The following is a 19,876-nucleotide window of genomic DNA, read 5'->3' as shown; positions in this document are numbered from 1 at the left end:
CATGTTGAGTTTTGATGTTTGGCAAGCTATAATTAATAATAAGTACCAAGTAGGATCACCAAAATCAAAATTATAGAATGTGATCAATCTTCTAGAATGAGAACAGTAATTTCAGAAATCTCATTTTCCTGCAGTAGAGCCCTGCAGGGAATCAATAACATTAATCTGGGGGGAAGAAAGGAGTAAGTTTAAAAACATTAAACCATAGCTTCAAAAGGTACACTAACATCTGGACATTGGAGTAGGTATTATAATAGAAAGCAGTATAAATGTGTTGGTTTTAGAAATCCTAGGACCAATACAATTTGCAAGTAGAACAATTTAGGTAGGTTTTTTTTTTAAATATATGTTCTTATTAGTGCCAATTTGGGAATTTCAGAGGGATTTATGAACATGAAATTGTTAACAATATGCTTATAGTATGTTGCATAATTAAAAAAATTATATATAAAGTTCTTATCAATGTTTACATGATCAGTAAATTCTGAAACCATAACTAGTATATTAAATTTAGACAATATGAATACCTAGTATGTCATGTGAATCATTCCCTACAGTGTTAAATTGTTAATTAATCCATTTATTTATGTATTTATTTGTTTATTTGAGAGAAAGAGAGTAAGAGAGAGCACAGAGCACACACGAGCAGAGGGGAGGGGAGGGGAGGAGTAGAGGCAGGAGAAACAGACTCTCTGCTCAGTGGGGAGCCCATCTTCCAGGCTAGATCTCAGGACCCTAGGATCATGACCTGAGCCCAAGGCAGACACTTAACCAACTGAGCCACCACAATAATTAATCCATTTTACATTAATGTTAAGATTACTTCTGAATTTGGCTTATTGTAGTAATTAAAATTAATGTCATGTTATTCACCATGTGAAATAAATTATGGCATGGAAATTGTTGTTAATAATAATCTATTAGAATTGTATGACACTATATACTTTTAAAGGATTTTAATTTCATCATGACATAGTGAGTAAAGGGCAAGCACCTCTCCCTGTTTTATACAAGAGTAGTTATTTGTTCAAGATCATGCAGTGAATGACAGTAACTCAGGACTAACCTTAAGTTTTCTGACTCCTGAGGTACTATTTTTTCCCTATTATTCTGACCTATATTTACCTCAAATTAAGTTTACTTTTACTTGCATACAGGCTAATGGAGTTTAATTACCTTGGTTTACCTGGTATCTATATACTTATTTAGCATTTGTATTTTATAAATTGTTTTGAGAAACTTTATGAACTCATATTAATTTAAGACATGAATATAGGGATCCCTGGGTGGCCCAGCGGTTTAGCGCCTGCCTTTGGCCCTGGGCGCGGTCCTGGAGACCCGGGATCGAATCCCACATCGGGCTCCCGGTGCATGGAGCCTGCTTCTCCCTCTGCCTATGTCTCTAGCTCTCTCTCTCTCTTTCTGTGTGACTATCATAAAATAATAAAATAAAAAAAAAATAAGACATTAATATATATATGATGTTAAGCTAAATCATTAACTTTTATATCCAGCATGGGCAATCTTTGATGAATATGCACTTATATCTTAAATCACTTGATTCAACTTAAATACTTTTCACCTATATATTTAGTTTATTGTCATAAATTATCATTATTTTTTCTACAGGAAAAAATTAAAAGAATACAACAAATCAGAATGGAAAAAGAACTTCGAGCCCAGCAAATTCTAGAGGTAGAACTCTTAAATATAATATATTTAAAGTAATATATATTTTAAACTCTACAAAAATAAAAATTTTATGCACGAGTTCTCTCACTCAACAAATTAATATGTTCATCAGAAATTCTCTTTACACGTAACACATAGAGTAAGACCTTATCTGAACCTTATTTAGCAGGCTAATGTAATCCTAACAATAAAAACACAGAAAATCAGACAAGACAGCAAAAAGAAGAAATCTCTGAGCAGCCAATATAGTTGTCAGAAGGTTCATGTGCTAAAACCGTTAGGACTTATAGTCAGATATTTATTTTCAATTTAGAAATAAAATGTTATAAAAGTAAAAGTAAATTTTAAATGTAGAAATAATTTAGCTTATTTTTCTGGTTTCTAATATATCTCTCTTCCCCTGAAGCTCCTGGAGTAGAGCTAGAGGACATAATAATGGCAACAGCAAAAGTAATAGCTGAAAGACAGCAAGAAAAAATGCAGAAAAACTCCAACCCACATATATAGGAATTCAAAATCCTAGCAAGAGTATGTAATTTTATAGTTGAATAGCAAGCAATTTTCAACACCATAATGGCCAAAATACATTACTCTATCGAACTGTGCAGTAAAATAACTGATGTTCAGAACAATGGCCCTGAGTCATCAAGAAAAAGCCAAATTGTGTTAAGTGTACTCTTTCTAAATAGGCATATGTCTCAAAATTGTTTTCATCCAAAATTGTGAAAATAAACTTTTGATGTTTAAAATTATTATAACTTATCAGCTATTCAGGAAACCATTGCCATATAAAACAATTCCCTGACGACTCCAGATAGCTGAGGTTTTGTTACAGTTTTATTCTGTCTAGAAATAATAGACATACTTCCTTACCCACTTCAAATTAATTTTAAAATCCCTCAAATAGAAAATATGCCTATCCTAAAGTAAACTGATAATAACTATTGGGTAGTTATAAAACTACTAGATAGTTAAAGACTATAAGATTGTGAATCTCAAATTTGATAGCATGATTTTAATATTCAAAATGTACTTCATGAAATAGGTTTACTTAAAAAAAAGCCTTTATTTAACCACATTGTACAGCTAGAGAAAATGAGATTTAATGATTCATTTAAATCATCTGAGTAATGGATTTCTTTATCTCAAATTTCAAATGTTGAAAAGAAATTTCAAATAAAGTGGACATGTGCATTTTTACTGATTTATTCATAGTTTTTATTTATCTGTTAAAATCCACCCCATTTTCTAAATTTTCTACAGTGATCATGTTTTATTTTTAAAAACAGAAAAAAAAAAGACAATACATGCCACAAAATGTTTTGTGATTAAGTTTTAAGTTAAAATGATATCAACACTCAGATATTTCAGACTATTAACGGATTGAAGAATGAAAATCGACATACTCTTATGCATTTAAGAATTTTTTGCACATACTAATGCTAATCTGTAAATTAAAAATGAAATTAGTATGTTAAATATAATTTTAACTGAAAAATGAAATTAGTTATGTTAAATATAATTTTAACTGGGGGGAACTATGTGTCTACATATATGTTACATATTGTTTTGTACCTTGTGAGACATGTAGCTCCATTTTCAAGTCTGAGATTATTTTTAAGTTGTAGTAGTGCTGTTGCATGACTTTGAGACCTGTTTTGCATGCACAGGCTAAAAAGAAAAAGAAGGAAGAAGCAGCAAATGCCAAATTATTGGAGGCCGAGAAACGAATAAAGGTTAGTTTAGATGAGAACCAGAGTTTTTATTTTTCAAAAATAAAAACTATATGATGTTACACCAGTATCAATTATATGAAAAAGTAGCTCTCCTCAAAATGATTATCTTAAAAAAATGTTTAGCACAGATATAACATGTGTATAATGTGTGCTTTTTTGTATGTATATTGTATGTACATGTTTTTCTGAATTTCATTATACAGGTTTTATGTGATGCTTTGAACTCTTTGAGTAGCAAACATCAAGTCAGAAATGTAAACTATCGCATAATACCTGTATATGCATTTGCTGAACCAGAATAATCTTTCCAGAGCTATTTTGTGTTGTTGATGTTTATGTTTCAAACTGTGTCCCAAATCTGATTCTCTCCTTCAATTATAACCTTATCTTGGTTAATGTCTAGCAACTATTTTAACTATTAAAAAGTGAAGAGCCTACAGAAACAAAAACCTAATTGAGCAACTTTATTTGCCGATAATAAAATTAGCCATTGTTAATTAGTGTAATGTCTTGGTTTTGATTTTCTGTCACGAAGCATTAGAGAGTTGGACCCCCTAACCACACGCACACACACGCACACTCACGCGCGCGCGCGCACATACACACATTCTACCCCTCACCTTCGACGCTTTCTCATAATTAATTTCTGAAGGAGAGGGCATCTAGTGAGCCTACTGGTTTTGGAAACAGACACAATTATATCCTATAAAGTCAGGAAACTGTTAGTTATCTTTTGTACATTGATTTTCCTACTCGTTTCTTTAGATTTCTACCTCCTTTTAATTGTTTCCCTTAATATCATCTAGATTTTTATCTTTATAAGAAAATTTAAATTGATGTCATTTGTAGGATTGTTAGCATCAAGTCCAACCCCCTTGGGGGTAGTGCCCTGAATTATAGCTGATCATGAAAGTCTTAAGCTGATCTTAGTCTGTTATTACTTTCATTCATAGATAGTTTACAGAAATGATACCCTTGCTATTTAGGTACAATATAGTATATTTGGGGATTTATGTTCAGAGTTCTCATCAGCTGGATTTGGGGGCTGCTCTATATAATGTATTAAAATAATTTTAAGGATACATGTACCAATTGTATCTGATATGCTCTGACCATTTAGCTAGTCAGTTCAGTGAATGTGCTGTTGAAATATGCTATGAGGTTATTGAATTTTAAGGTGAAATGGCTACTGAATAAGATCCTTGCCATTATCATATTATCTTTCTGTATTAAGTAGAACCATATGAAATTGCCACTATATAAGTAAAAAATGATCAAATATTTGCAATTCCACATGGTTCAACCTAATGCAAGACTATACAATTTCAGAAAAGGAATTGTTAATACTTATGCTATGTTCTAAATCTTCCTTAAAAATTATATATTAAAAGTTTCTTATTTTTAAGGAAAAAGAAATGAGAAGACAACAAGCTGTTCTTCTGAAGCACCAGGTCTGTATGCCGATAGTTATACAATTGTTGAAATGTACATTTTATAATTTTTCTTAAATCTATTTTGGGGAAAATCTTCAAAATGTTTTCTTAAAAGTTTCCTATTTAATTCCTGCTTAAGTTTTCCTTCATCTTATGGTTTATTGCCTTGCTTTGGTATTGGTTTCTTTTGGGGGGTTAAAAATTGGTTTCATGACTCTGTGATTTCTGTTTCATAATGTTGTGCCAACTCTTTCTACCAGGAGTTGGAGAGGCATAGACTAGATATGGTATGGGTATGTTTATTTTTGTACATCTAACACCGCATTGTGATTTGGTTGTGATATGGTTGTCATAGCAATGCATAAAGTGTAGCACTGGCTGCTGTCATATTACATACTGCTGCATGGCTTTACAGCACAGTGCATTGCATACATCTGCTTGTCTGTCTATAAAGAAGATCATCTCCAAGATTTTTACTTGAATTGTGCAAGCCTTATATAGGCTGCTGTCTTAAAATTTACGTTACTGATGTCACGATGAAAGTTGGATCACCATACAATTAGATATGATAATGACCCATATTCTCCCATCATTCTAGATGCAAAACTGCCATTGAATACAATGGGAATTTTGAGTTAGTTTGATGAGAGAATATGAAATCTATTCTGGTTTTATACACAAATTTTAGAAATGATTTTAGAAATATCCCTTTGGGGGGATCAAATACATTTAAACAAAAAGAATTCATTAGCTATAACTGTGATTTTTTTATTTTAAAATAAAATGAGATTATCAAAACTAGTGCTTATCTTATTTTCATTCTGTGCCTTTCAGATTCCATTTATTAGCCCATGGTGCAGCTTTTATGGTCTTACGTAGCGAGCGCATCAAGTGGCAGACATCAGTAAATAGGAATATCCCATTTCATTGGTGTCGGTATATGAACCACGACTAGTTTAACTAAATTGGTATAAAAGCTTTAAAAAATCTTTCTAATTTGTCGGTGGCTTATTGAATTTACAAAATGATAGTGTGCTTGAAATAAAAATAACTTAATTCCAAAACCATGAAGTGAAAGTGATTATAAATCAATTTCTGCCTGACCTAAAAATTCAAGAACTATACGACCTTTAGTTTAATTGGCCCACAGTACATATTTGTGGTTTTTCTAATAGCAGATGTAAGGTAACTGACCTGTTCCAGCCAACCATTATGCTTTTTGTTCTGCCAGCTTTTGAAGGAGCATCACAACTGACCATGAGTAAATCTTGTATGCTTCTGTTTACACTGTCTCCATGTTCATTGCTTTACCTTTTTGCTTTTGATTGTTCTTGTATTTGCTTTCTAAACCTGAACTAAAACATGCACAGACTGGCCATTCTTGTCTTATATTTAGTATTTACTGTGACTTGTCTATAAATGCTAAACATGCTATACTGAGTTTTGTTTTGTTTTGTTTTTCCATTTCAAAATCAAACTGTTAATTTTAGTTATTATCCTAATTTTATCTGGCCTAATAGGAACGAGAGAGAAGGAGACAACATATGATGCTTATGAAAGCTATGGAGGCTCGCAAAAAAGCAGAAGTAAGTGTATGTTTCTGGAAACATGTTAGTATTTTTTCCTAAAGCACTGGTTTTTCTAAATACAGATTTTTCAGAGTATAGGTTTGTCATGGTTTATTGACTTCCATAAGCAAGCCAAATGTTAAAGATAATGACTGTTAGAACATAAAAGAATGTAGGAAGGATTCCAATCTATGTGTTAATTTTCTTGGCTGAGATTTTAATTATCTTTTTCTAATGTAGTAAATGGCATTCGTTTGGCTAAAAGTAGTTATTTATTACTGTAACCAGAGTTTTACAAAATTAATATTACAGCATGCCTAAGCAAGTCCTATGTGTCTTAACTGAATTACTAGTCAATCCAACCACGGACTTCTGCCTTTAGAATTATTCTTTACTGTTCTATGTGTAAAATTGGGTCTGAGTACTTTCCTTAAAATAGACTTTGTACAGATAATTCAGAATAAGGAAATTATTGGAATAAGTCAAAATGAGATTATTTGGGATATAATAGAAATCAATTAAAGGTTAAAATATATATTACAAAGGAATGCATTGTGTATAAAAGCAACTGAATGGAGGTATGGCCGCTATATCCAGGCCTTCAGAGTGTGAAAGACTCAGAATTCCCATGCTGACTCTGAACCAACTTGCTTTAACCCTTCAGGCTCACTTGCTTACTCTTTATTTCTTTCTTTCCTTCCTTCCTTCTTTTCTTTTTTTTTTCAAATTTTTATTTAAATTCTAGTTAGTTAAAGGTTATTTCTTCTTTTAAATTGAGATAATGATAGGGATCCCTGAGTGGCCCAGCGGTTAAGCGTCTGCCTTTAGCCCAGGGTGTGATCCTGGAGTCCCAGGATCGAGTCCCAGGATCAAGTTCCACATCAGGCTCCCTGCATGGAGCCTGCTTCTCCCTTTGCCTGTGTCTCTGCCTCTCTCTGTCTCTCATGAATAAAAATAAAATCTGTAAAAAAAATTTGAGATAGTGATACCTCCTAGGATTATAAAGTTATCGATTATAAAGTTATCAATTGAGATAAGCATTTAATAAATGAAAATTAATAAAAATGACAGTTTGATCTGGAAGTTTGAGAGGCCTGTATTTCAGTCTTTTGGCCTCAGCTCTGGCTTAAATTATCATTATAGATTTCTAATAAATAGAGACAATAAAGTGTGTTGTTTAGGAAACTGGACATTGTAACCAAATTTCCTGGATTTGAATTCTAGTTTCAGTGCTTTCCAGCTACATGACCTTAGGGAAGTTATTTCACCTGTCTGTGATTCAAATTTTTTGTCTAGAAGATAGAGATGATACCAGTTCCTATTTCATTTTGTAGTAATGATTAAAAGGGGATGTATCTGTATGAGCGTAGGTGTAAAGTTTTTGGAACAAAGCCTAGCACTATACAGTGCTTACAATTCCTGATCATTATCTATGTGTTTGCTGTGTAGAATGGGCCTAGCAAGATGTATAGCCAGGTTGGGAACTACTAACATGGATCACCTCCAAGTCTCTTTAAGCAATCACTTTTTGTGACTCTCCTAAACTTCATGTATGTTTTGCCTTAACATTTTTCTACCTGTCTTCTCTTCTAAACCTGTTCATTATCCAGGCCCATTGACAGCCTCTACACCTAACACAGAGGTGGAGCCTATGAGTGAATTTCTAACCATAATCTCTGGAAAATGACAAGCAGAGAAAGAGAAAGGCAACAGATTGTGGAAATTGGTGTGGCAGCTATCTCTGTTCCCTTCTAAAAGCAGTATATGGCGGTGGGAAGAGTAGGGAAGGGGATTAATTAAAATTCTCAAAGCTCAACCTAATTTCCTCCAATCTGGAGAGATTGAAACTGAATGAACAACTCATGAAAAAGACCTAGAATATCCCTCAAGAGACAAGTTCCTCTCCACTAAGTATACTTCTTTCTAGTGGACTGAAATGAATGAGGGCATGTCATTCTGATTTTTCCTGATTGAGAGAAAAGCTAAAGAAAGGCAGAATAATGACAATAACCCACAACATTATTTCCAGATACACCTTAGTAGAAGGGAAACACCCAAGAGAATACTAAGAGTAAGATCATTAAAGGGAGTGAACACTCAGGTTCAGAGATACCAAAAAGGCATGACTTGCTCCATTTCCTATTTTTTCTTATTTCCTATTGATTGGGAGGAGAGTGGGAAAAGCTGATGAAAAGAGATGGGTAAGATCTGGTTTGAGTGAAAGATAGCAGCCACAGGATAAATGAAGACAATTAAAATTAAATCTTCCAAGAATCCATGAAAGACCAAGAGCACCTTTCATGGGATAAGATTTACCTTTGACTGGATAAAGCAAATCAGGTACATTGCTTCCAATAAAACATGGAAAGGAATATGAGAAGCCAAGTACAGCTCTCCCTCTCCTAGCTCATTCATCCTCAGAAAAAAGAAACACATTATTTACCCTTTTATCTGAAGTACTTAAAAAAATAAAAACAAGTATCAGATAAAGTGAGAAGGAACTAAAAACGAAAGCCACCTATATTGGAAAAATACACAATCTTGACTGGGGCCCGCATCAAGCATAAGTAATTAGAAAAGGAATGTCGGGATACCTGGGTGGCTCAGCGGTTGAGTGGCTGCCTTTGGCTCAGGGTGTGATCCCAATCTGGGAATCAGATCCCACATGGAGCTCCCTGCATGGAGCCTGTTTCTCCCTCTGCCTACATCTCTGCCTTCTCTCTGTCTCTCATGAATAAATAAATAGAATCTTAAAAAAAAAATAGAAAAGGAATGTCAAGGCGAACATGTCAAAGTACTAAACCAAAAAATGTGCATATGTAAAATAATAATGTTAAGCATAATAATTTAAGGAACCTGCCTTCCCTTATTTTCATGCTTGTTTTCCTCAGCCCTTGCTATGCATTCTTCACAGAGCAGCACAGTGATCTTTCCAGAAAGTGAACCATATTACATCTTAACACTATCCAGTGGATTCTCATTACAATTGTAATGAATTCCAAATTGCTCACCACGACAAAGCAGTCACACATGCTCTGACCTCCGCCTGTCACTCCAACTTGACCTCATACAATTCGCCTCTTAAGTACTATATTCCAGTCATTTTTGTTTATTTATTATCCTAAACAAAGGGTCTTTACCATTGCTGTTCCTCCACCATATATTTTAGTGGTTCTTATTTGTTGTTTAGTTGTAGATCAAATGTTAACTTGTCCAAGAGACCTTCCCAGAACACCTAACTTTGTATTTTTTTATACCCCACTTCTGGAACTCCATTCCATCATCTTATTTATTTTTTTTTTCATCTTTTCATCTTATTTATTTTAAAGTTGTTTATGATCTGCTTCCTCCCAGGTTGTAAGATCTGTGAGGAAAAGAATCTTATCTGTCTTGTCTACCACTATAGAGCCAGGTACAAAGGTGGAGCTTAGAAAATTGTAGTGGAAGGAAGGAAGGAAGGAAGAAAGGAAGGAAGGAGTTAAAATGAAAGGGGCAGTTAAATTAGCGATAAAAATATCATTAAAGAAATAGTACCTTATTATGTTTTCTAGCTATAAAATTCTCTATATAATAATAAAATCTTTTATTTTACTCTAGGTGGTTTTCTTAAAGTCATACATTCAAGAAACTATTATTTAAAATAACATGTGTTATAAATAATCCCTTACTGGAATGTTTAAGAAAACCCCATAGGTAAAACTGAGCTCTTAAAATGTTGTTATCCTTTGGTAACTATAGACTTAGGAACAAGACTAGATAATTTTGCCAGTTATTCTGATTGTAAATTGTGTTCCCGTACTGAATGGTACCTATAGATCTGTGATCGACTAAGTACTCATTTAACTTCTTTTTCTTTTTAATGAATTTATTTATTTGAGCGAGAGAGAGCAAGCAAGCACACAGAGGGAAAGGGAAAGATAAAAGGAGACTCTGCTGATCAGGGAGCCAGAAGCAGGGCTCCATCCCAGGACCCTGAGATCATGACCTGAGCCGAAGGCAGATAGATGCTCAACCCACTGAGCCACCAAGGCCCCACGCCTTTTTTTTTAACTTCTTAAACTACTATTCTGTGCACAGCATTAGGTTACTATAGGAAAACTATAGGAAAACAAAAAATTGAAAAGTATTAATGATTTTTTTATCATATCAGAGAGATAAAAATTTATAGTATGGATAGTTAGGCAGTAACTAGGCATATGTTTTTACTAGCAATTCAAACTTTCACCAGATCTTTACATCACTGTGCCACCTCAGTGAATATTAACAAAATATTCCTATGTACTTGTTCATTTTCTTATTATTACTTGACATGAAAAAGATGTAACTAGTGTAATGCCAATAATGGGCATATCTTAACTTCATATTCTATTACCTATAAATTTGTTATTAACTATAAAGAAAAACTTAATTGTAAAATTAAAGCCATATGATACATAGGCAGGGTCAGCTAAAAATTCTGAACTAGCCTATATGTAACCTTTGATTCTTTTAATACCTTCAACATTTAATTATTAGATTGTAAAGAAAGAAAAACAGAGAGGATAAACAAAACTGCTGTGAATAATATTTAAAGAACTAGTGAGGTTAAAAAATAAATTGCTTTTACCTTGTTAATTAAAAATCTATAACATCTGAAGTTATTTCAAGAACTTCCCCATATTCATCAAAGTAAGACAGTAATACAAACATTACTTTTATGTTATTCTATGTATACTACACTGATCTTACTTTTTGATTTAGTGTTACATCAATAAATTTTTACTAAAGTAACCTAATTTACCTAGTTTTTCCTTTGTATAAATCTATAATTAGTGGGGCTCCTGGGTTGCTCTTTTGATTAAACATCTGCCTTTAGCTCAGGTCATGACCCTGGGGCTGGGACCAAGGCCCCATATCAGGTTCCCTGCTCAGCTGGGAGTTTGCTCTTTGTCTCCCTCTGCTCCTCCTCCCTGCTTATGCTCTCCCTGCCCAAATAAATAAAAATCTTTTTAAGAAATCTGTAATTAGTAAGAATATTCAGATTTATATAAATTACCTTACTTGTTATTACTCTCATTAATTTTAAAGGGTCATTACTATATCAATCATAGTTCATAAATATTTTTATAGGAAAATGTAAGAAAGAATAGTCTAGGGGATCCCTGGGTGGCGCAGTGGTTTGGCGCCTGCCTTTGGCCTAGGGCGTGATCCTGGAGACCCGGGATCGAATCCCACGTCGGGCTCCCGGTGCATGGAGCCTGCTTCTCCCTCTGCCTGTGTCTCTGCCTCTCTCTCTCTGTGAGACTATCATAAATAAATAAATAAATAAATAAATAAATAAATAAGAAAGAAAGAATAGTCTAGTGAATAAAAAAAGGCTTATTTCCCAGTATAATTCGAATATAATATGAGACAAATCTGCTTTCATTATTACTAAGCACTAGAAACAGTTAAACACTAAAGCAATGTGACAAAGTAGCTCAAAATCTCCTCTTTCATTTATAAAAAACTTTAAGCTATTCTAGTCACAAATTTATAGTTACTTTACTCATATTAACTGAATAATCAACTCTAGTAATCGTCAGAGTCTTTTATATGTCTCTCTCCAAGGATTAATAAACTATAAGACGTTGTTAAATACACAGCTATCACAGAATGACTGTGTCAGCACTTTAGGAGACAAAACCATAAAATAGAAGAGAGTAGTTCAGGTTTCAGAAGTCATCTAGTAAGCAATTTGAAAGCAGAAAAAATATATAACCCCTCCCCACCCATGATTCAAGTTATGACTGTTTTATAAGCCTATATTTATATTAATTATTAGTGAAAAAGGAAAATAAGCAGAATTACACATATAGATGGTTTTATTTAAGCAAACCCCTTATTCAGTTGAAGACATTGTAAATACACTTATGTGGCCTACTTGTATATTATATTTATATAATGTACTTATAATGTAATTTTAAAATTAAATGATCTAAAAACAAATATAAAATTATTTTCTATTAACTATCCAATAAAATGTTAAATGTCATAAACAAAGTCAATTTTTGAAAGATTATTATCAACTTAATTTAGGTATATTAAAATCTTCAATTATCTGACTCAAGATTTATTAACAATTAAAAAAAAGAATTATTAACAATTTTAATTTAAGAGACATATAACAGTAACTATTCTACATAGTATTTAGATACAGAATTATACAGACCTATGTAACACTTTGGAAGATTTTAAGAAAATACAATAACTGGGAGGTTTTTTTTTTCTACATTATACCTATTAAACTTTTTATTAAAATATAAAATGTAAAAAAATAAAATAAAAAATATAAAATGTAAGGATCTCTCTTCAGTCATGTGGTTCATAATTTTTTGTTTGCTTAAACTTAGTTTTCATATTTTGAATGTAAAGGTAGTCCCTTTAAAAAAAATTACCTTGATTGTTCTACTCATATTTAGGGTTACCATAAAACACTATTACTTTTAATCTTTATATCTGTCTTCTATAAATACTTATATTATTAATCTTATTTATACTTGTATTCTTCCTACATCCTGAGGTAAACCTGTGTCTCTTAAATTATATTTATGTCTTTGAAATTTAATAAGTACAAGTTGCTGTCAAAAGAAATGTATTCTCCTAATAATGCACAGAACAAACACCTAAGAGACCCAGTAGTCATAAAAAGCAAAAAAAGAGTAGGCATCTTTGCACCATGGTCTCTTAAAAATGTCTTGTTTTGCAGTCTGATAAGTTGTAAAAGTTTACAGTAACAGGTCATTTTACCACATTCATTGTTTGGTTTTTAAACTTCTGAGATTCTAAAATAGAATAAATTTATTTCATACATTTATTATTATGCTGTAGATTTCTGGAAATACTGTCATTTATGCCTTGAGAGTCCCTAAAGCAATCTTTTTATGTGAGTAAAAACTAGTTTTGAAATTTTCACCCTATGTATTTTTCACTGTTTAGGATAATCTAAATTTAATGCCTTTGCTATCAAAAGGTATTTCAACTTTGAAATGAAATGTAAATGACTTCTTAACTAAAATATTAGTAATATTTTGATATAGAAAATTCCATTGCTATAATTACAATGATTAAACAATATTTTATTATAAATGACATATTCTGAGAATTCATTTGCTTCAAGAATTTCTACATCTAGAAAACTGGAGGGGATGGAGGGATGAAAGCAAAAAAAATTAAGAGAAAGCACGCTAATTGCTTGTCATTATTGATAGTCAACCTAGAATATAGTCAAGAGCTATATTTTATTCATTTGTAGGCAATTTAATTATTACCCTGAAATTTAACCAATGTTAATATTGTAAAATATATTTTAACATTCCTTCCATATCATGATAGGTTTCATAATTCTTCTCTGGTATATCAGAAGTTTCTTGTGAATTGACCTTGCAAAACCAAAAAGTTCCATTGTAAAATCCTAATATTTGACATAGTAACAAACCATAATATAATAGAGGTGCTTGGATTGCTCAGTAGATTGGGCTTCCAACTCTTGGTTTCAGCTTCGGTCATGATCTCGGAGTCATGAGATTGAGCTCAGCATCGGCTCCACACTCAGCCCAGAGCCTATTCTCTCTCTCTTCTTCTGTCCCTCCCCTGCTCATGCATGTGAGCACATACTCTCTCTCCATCTTTCTTATTAAAAACATAACATTATAGAAATTAAGTATAGGGTCAAGCACGGTAACTTAATTGGTCAAGAAAAGGCTTAGGTAAAAGATGGTAAATACTGCTCTTTCAAACTGTATACCAAGTCTAAAAGAGTTAGAATACTACACAAGTTTAAACATCGTCAAATTTGGCCTAAAAGAGCACTGCCACTTTAAACTTTAGTTTCTGGAAAAAATTATCAGATAATAAGTCTATTTAATTTTGATATGGGGGGACGCCTCGGTGGCTCAGTGGTTGAATATCTGCCTTCGGCTCAGGGCGTGATCTCAGAGTCCTGGGATCAAGTCCCATGTCAGGCTCCATGCAGGGAACCTGCTTCTCCCTCCACCTGTTTCTCTGCCTCTCTCTCTCTATGTCTCTCATGAATAAATAAAATTTTTTAAAAATAATAATTTTGATATGGGGAAGGTATTTTCAGGCACATCAAATCATAATATTTGCAATTAAAATGATTAAGAAATTAATAATGTTGGAGTAGATGTGAGAAATATGGCTTGGATATTTTTAAATTCCCAAATATAACTTGCATATTATTAATAAATGTATTAAATTCTGCTTTTGGCTACAAGGTTTGAGTGTAATTGAAAAGAGAAGACATCAGTTACATTTGTCCACAGAATGAAATATAATAAGTGAGAAAAAAATCGGCTATCGAATATGTTTAATGACTAGTTTACAAGTGTTAACCTATCGATATTTATATGGAATATCGATATTTATATGGAATATTTATGTGGAATTAGTCAGCAAATTAATAAATGCTTAAATAATTTTTATATGCTACCCCAAATATTTCTGTTAAAGACATATGACAGCTGTTACAGTTGGTAATAAGAACAACATTGAGACCAGTGGAAGAGGAAAGTTGAACTGATATAAGTTGATAGGAAGAAAGATAAAATCGTTTAAAACTTCCTTGAATAGAACGCCTGGGTGGCTCAGCGGTTTAGTGCCTGCCTTTAGCCCAGGATGTGGTCCTAGAGTCCCGGGATCAAGTCCCACATTGGGCTCCCTGCATGAAGCTTGCTTCTCCCTCTGCCTGGGTCTCTGCCTCTTTCTCTCTATCTCTGTGTGTCTCATGAATAAATAAATAAAATCTTAAAAAAAAAAAATAAAACTTCCTTGAAGTGTTTGGCAAATTGTATTGCTGGGAATTGAATAGGTCCATAAAGAAACAGGTGAATATGTGTATTCCTCTGACCTTTAGAAGCTTACACTAAAGTGGAAGAGATCAACTTTAGACAAATAATTGTCCCATAGTACAATAAATAAGTAATTAATAAATATTTTTTAAAATTGGTTTTGTTGCTTTTCTCCTTGTCTTTCTCCTCCTCTTTCTCCCCATCCTCATCTTTGTCCTTTTTCATCATCTTCATCATCCAAGCAATGACTCAAACTGATCACACTGTCTTCTCAACACAGGTGTATCACACAATGTGATTAGAACATGGGAAATGAACTGAGAATCATGAGATATGGGCCTAAAACTTGTGTAGGGCTAGATTGTGACTGTCTTTATATACCATTTTAAATATTAGTTGATTGTTGAGGGGACCCAGAAGCTCTAGTCTTTCAGAGTTGTCTTATACAATTCATTGAAGTTCATTTAATCAATAACGAATAAATTCAGCAAATTTACTACATTTAGAGATTTCATGTTTCCTTTTACATATCTCTAATGGAAGTATGTCTTGAAGTCATAAAGTTCCTATAAATTTCTAAAATTTCTTGGAAATCTCCATTTTGTCCTAAAAAGTGATGTCATTTTACTTTCCATGCCATACCAGAGCCATGCTTTTAACTGGAAAACATATTGCCTATCACTAACTGAAAATGATATACAAGAATATATGCCATATTTACCTCATGACATAAATGCAGTCTAACTCATTGTCTGCATATCACTGCAGTGTTATGTACCCCCACATTGCCATCAATGTAAAGTTGGCACAGTGAAGAGAGCATTAGTGTCACACATGCCCTCTCTTTTTGGAAAAGAAATGGTAACCATTTTCAACCGTTTCTAGTGAATTTATTTTTGCAATTATTATTATGAACATTGATAAGAATTCTGGGTTAGGCCTATATGGTAGAAAAATTTATACCAGCTACTTTGAAACCTATAGAAGACATTGGTCTTTTCTGTTGGGGATTGTAACTCATTATTCTGATCAGTGACCAAAATGTTTTCTCTTTGGAAAAATTCTTAGAGCAATAGCCATGTGTTTATAAATTAATAATCCAATTCTGGAAAAAAAACATGTTCTACCAATGATAATTTGAATTAAAAATCTATAATGCATTGTGCGAGTGTTGCATGTTAATTTTGTATATTTTATGTCATCAGACCCTCAGAAACTGTTTTTAGTTTATAACCAATAAGATTAATTATAGTACTTTTTTGTTGTCAGTAATCTTACAAGATAGCTTCTGAATCATTTTCCTCCCAAATGTCTGTATGAATCAATAACCCCAAAATTTAGAGACAGTATAAATATGAATAATGACTTGAGCATATCATCTAAAAAGGCTTTCATGACCTGGCCTCTGGCTCTTTCATAATATCAGCAATATTCAACCAGCAGCCTACACTCTACTCTTGAAACTACTAGCAATTTCTCAAATACATTGCACTTTCTCTACTCTGCCTGGAATATCCTCTCCCACTCTTGTGTCCCATGCCTTGGGACATGGCATGTCTTCCCACAGCATGCCTTCCCACAGCAGTCAATGTGTTTAGCCATGGTAACTGAAAGAGATAGCTAGAATATGGGCAAAAATGCTAATATAGTACAGGAAGCAATAAATGCAATGCTAAAATTATAGATTAGAGCTATGAGAATTAAGAGAAATTGGTACTAGGGTGGAGATGGTAGTGTTTATAGAGGATTAAAATCCACTAGATGGGAGTAATGATCTTCCTGATTAGAGTGCACCAATGTAAGGAGGTTAGAAAGCATGATGATCATCAGAAATTGCAAATAGTTTGACTAAATCTACATAGAATACAAAAATGGGAGATAAGATTGAAGCAAAAAAGAAAGTTTAGAATTCAGAAGAAGTTATTTTATTTTAATAAAAATAAAGAAAATTGAAAGATTTTTTAATCAAGGAAGAGATATGACTAGCCTTACAAAAGTAAACCCATCATTAATGTGTCAAATGTGTGATGTAATAGACTAGAACTGCCTGCCTAATGATTCCACTGTTATTTCTCATCTAAGAATCGTATTTGAAATATGGCAATAAAGTAATGACACTAATATTATCGTAGAGAATCTCTTGACTTCTTCCAACAGAATGTTGTCCCCTACAACAGGGAGACAGGACGATTATTTCCATGTTGCTGCCACTGAAAATATTTTTTTAATGCTTTTGGAATTGCCTTCAGAATCCATTTTACGTTCTCTTAGATGTTGTTTGTAGTGCTAAATATTTTGATTTTGTCACAGTTGCTATCTTAGAACTGCTTTTGCAAATTCAAGCGTGTTGTTTCTACTTTCATACTGTAAATCCTCCCTTGCTTCAGGGAGCTACACAAAAATTTGTGTTAATACTAGCTAACTGTATTTTATAAATATTTAATTACCATATGCATTTTATATATCTGCTTTTATTAGTAAGTATTTTATTCTCATGCTGTAACCTGGGGAAGGTTACAATATGAATAAAATTTGAATAATGGAATAATCTCAATTGAATCTAATATTGACAATGCAAACACACACATACACATAGTAATAAAATTATTTTGAAACTCGCAGGGTGAAAATAAGTCATTGTTTCTACGTAGTTCCAAATCTATTCCTAAATCTCCTGAGAAAATTCTGTTCATGGAAATAATAACCCTCTGATAACTTTTTAAATTTTTAACCAGAGGTTTTTTCAAACACATACAATTATTAAAGAAACTGTTGGACATGGTTTTCTTTTTAAGGAAAAAGAACGGTTGAAGCAAGAAAAACGTGATGAGAAAAGATTAAATAAAGAACGTAAACTAGAGCAACGAAGATTAGAATTAGAAATGGCAAAGGAACTAAAGAAGCCTAATGAAGATATGTGCTTAGCAGACCAAAAGGTAATTTATCATGAGAAACATTTCATTAATAAGTGTAATTTTTCCTGTATCTCACCTGATTCCTTTGCCAGAGTTGCCACTATGAAAGCCTTTTATTTTTAACTAGAGCAGTGGGTTTCCAAGTCAAGGTCAATCTGCCTTTCCTGACTAGCCACCAGTAAACCTCTCTAGAGCTCCTATGCCAATAATGGCACTTCCTAATATGTAAGTAGAGCATTCCAAACCTTTTTTTTTTTAAAGATTTTATTTACTTATTTATTTAAGAGAGAGAGAGCGTGCACGCAAGCAGGGAGAGTCTGAGGGGCAGAGAGAAGCAGACTCCTCATTGGGCAGGGATCCCAATGCAGGGCTCGATCCCAGGACCCCGGGATCACGACCTGAGCCTAAGGCAGACATTTAACCAACTGAGCCACCCAGGTGCCCCATGTAAACATTTTTAAATTGAAGTAGAAATACTGAAGAAATCTACAAAGATGAATTAGAGAAGTGGATAGGATTTCTAAATGTTAACCCATTTAGGTATAGAAAGCTCTAACTCCTCACCACATGCCCATAGATAATTTAAATAAGTGAAGATTTATAATCTATAACCTCCTTCAATGCTTTGTAATTGTAGCTAACTTTTATTAAATAGTTTTACTACATACCAGGCACTATGTCAAGTGCCCCAGATGAATTCTCTCATTTAATCCTCATCACAGTCCTGTGGAACTGGTATTTATGCCCATTTACAGATGGGGAAAACTGAGACACAAAGAGGTTAAGTAACTTGCCCAAGATTGCACTGCTAATAAGTGGCAACTTGGATTCAGTCTCTAGTTTGTTAAATTCCAGAGTCCACACTGTTTATCATCTTGAAGCCAAGAAGTATATCCAATGAAAGTACTTAATATGTGTCTTCTATTCCATCATGCTTCACAGACATGTAATGTGGCTAAAATATATAAAAGAAATTTGGAAGACCAGTTAGTATTGATGTCTGGCATGATTTCATATACTTATGAGTAAAAATCTGTTATTATGTTTGACTCTACCTAAGAAGATGGCATTCCTAAAAAATTATATCAATACTGCATATTATCTCTATAATACTGTCTCAGTAATACATTATTATACTTGATTAGCAGCATCTATATTTACTGATAAGTCATATTCATCTAATATACAAATAATGATTTTCTCTTAATCTGTGTAAGCTCTGTTCTGAAGTACTTAAAGCAAACTTTTAATACTCCAGTGAGGATTTAACTATATTAATATTCTATTTATTTACTTAGCATAATGCTTTAAAAAAGAAAGTATGCATACTAGTTTTAGTCAATTAGATGTTTAAAATTTCCTAAGCCCAGAATGGGTATATATGTTTGTTACTAACACATTTAATAAGTTTTATAGTGAATAAATATTTTTAATCCTAAATGAGCATTATCTCCTTGCATCTTTTATTTGTATTTAAATCTATATGCATTTTATCAAATGTGTGTTCATTTTGTTAGCTTTGTTATATGCATTTCTAGAATCCTATGGACATGTATGTGTATGATAGGGTTCAGGAAAAGTCTCTGAATTAAATTAAAACCATTTAATTGGTTGTCAAATGGAACGTAAAAGATTTGTATGGTGTCCGCTATTATCCATATTTCTGTGTTTCCATTCAATATTAGTAGAAATATTTGATTCATT

At 32.8% G+C, this 19,876-nt stretch overlaps 1 protein-coding gene across 29 annotated transcripts in view; it reads left to right on the top strand.

Moving 5' to 3' along the window:
• BAZ2B (bromodomain adjacent to zinc finger domain 2B) overlaps nt 1–19,876 on the top strand; it is a 293,071-nt gene that overhangs the window by 224,633 nt on the left and 48,562 nt on the right. For 21 of the 29 annotated variants that reach the window (XM_049106145.1, XM_025471102.3, XM_025471100.3 and 18 more), the window contains 6 exons: nt 1,630–1,695; nt 3,363–3,428; nt 4,835–4,879; nt 5,122–5,154; nt 6,382–6,447; nt 18,053–18,193. In XM_049106145.1, the coding sequence (XP_048962102.1) occupies nt 1,630–1,695; nt 3,363–3,428; nt 4,835–4,879; nt 5,122–5,154; nt 6,382–6,447; nt 18,053–18,193 (417 nt within the window). The remainder of the gene's footprint in view (nt 1–1,629; nt 1,696–3,362; nt 3,429–4,834; nt 4,880–5,121; nt 5,155–6,381; nt 6,448–18,052; nt 18,194–19,876) is intronic. The other 8 variants (XM_025471101.3, XM_025471103.3, XM_025471098.3 and 5 more) reach the window with 2 other exon arrangements.

This window comes from Canis lupus, chromosome 36 (genome assembly GCF_003254725.2).
Source record: "Canis lupus dingo isolate Sandy chromosome 36, ASM325472v2, whole genome shotgun sequence".
Classification (NCBI taxonomy): domain Eukaryota; kingdom Metazoa; phylum Chordata; class Mammalia; order Carnivora; family Canidae; genus Canis; species Canis lupus.
This window is presented reverse-complemented; position numbering and strand designations above follow the sequence as displayed.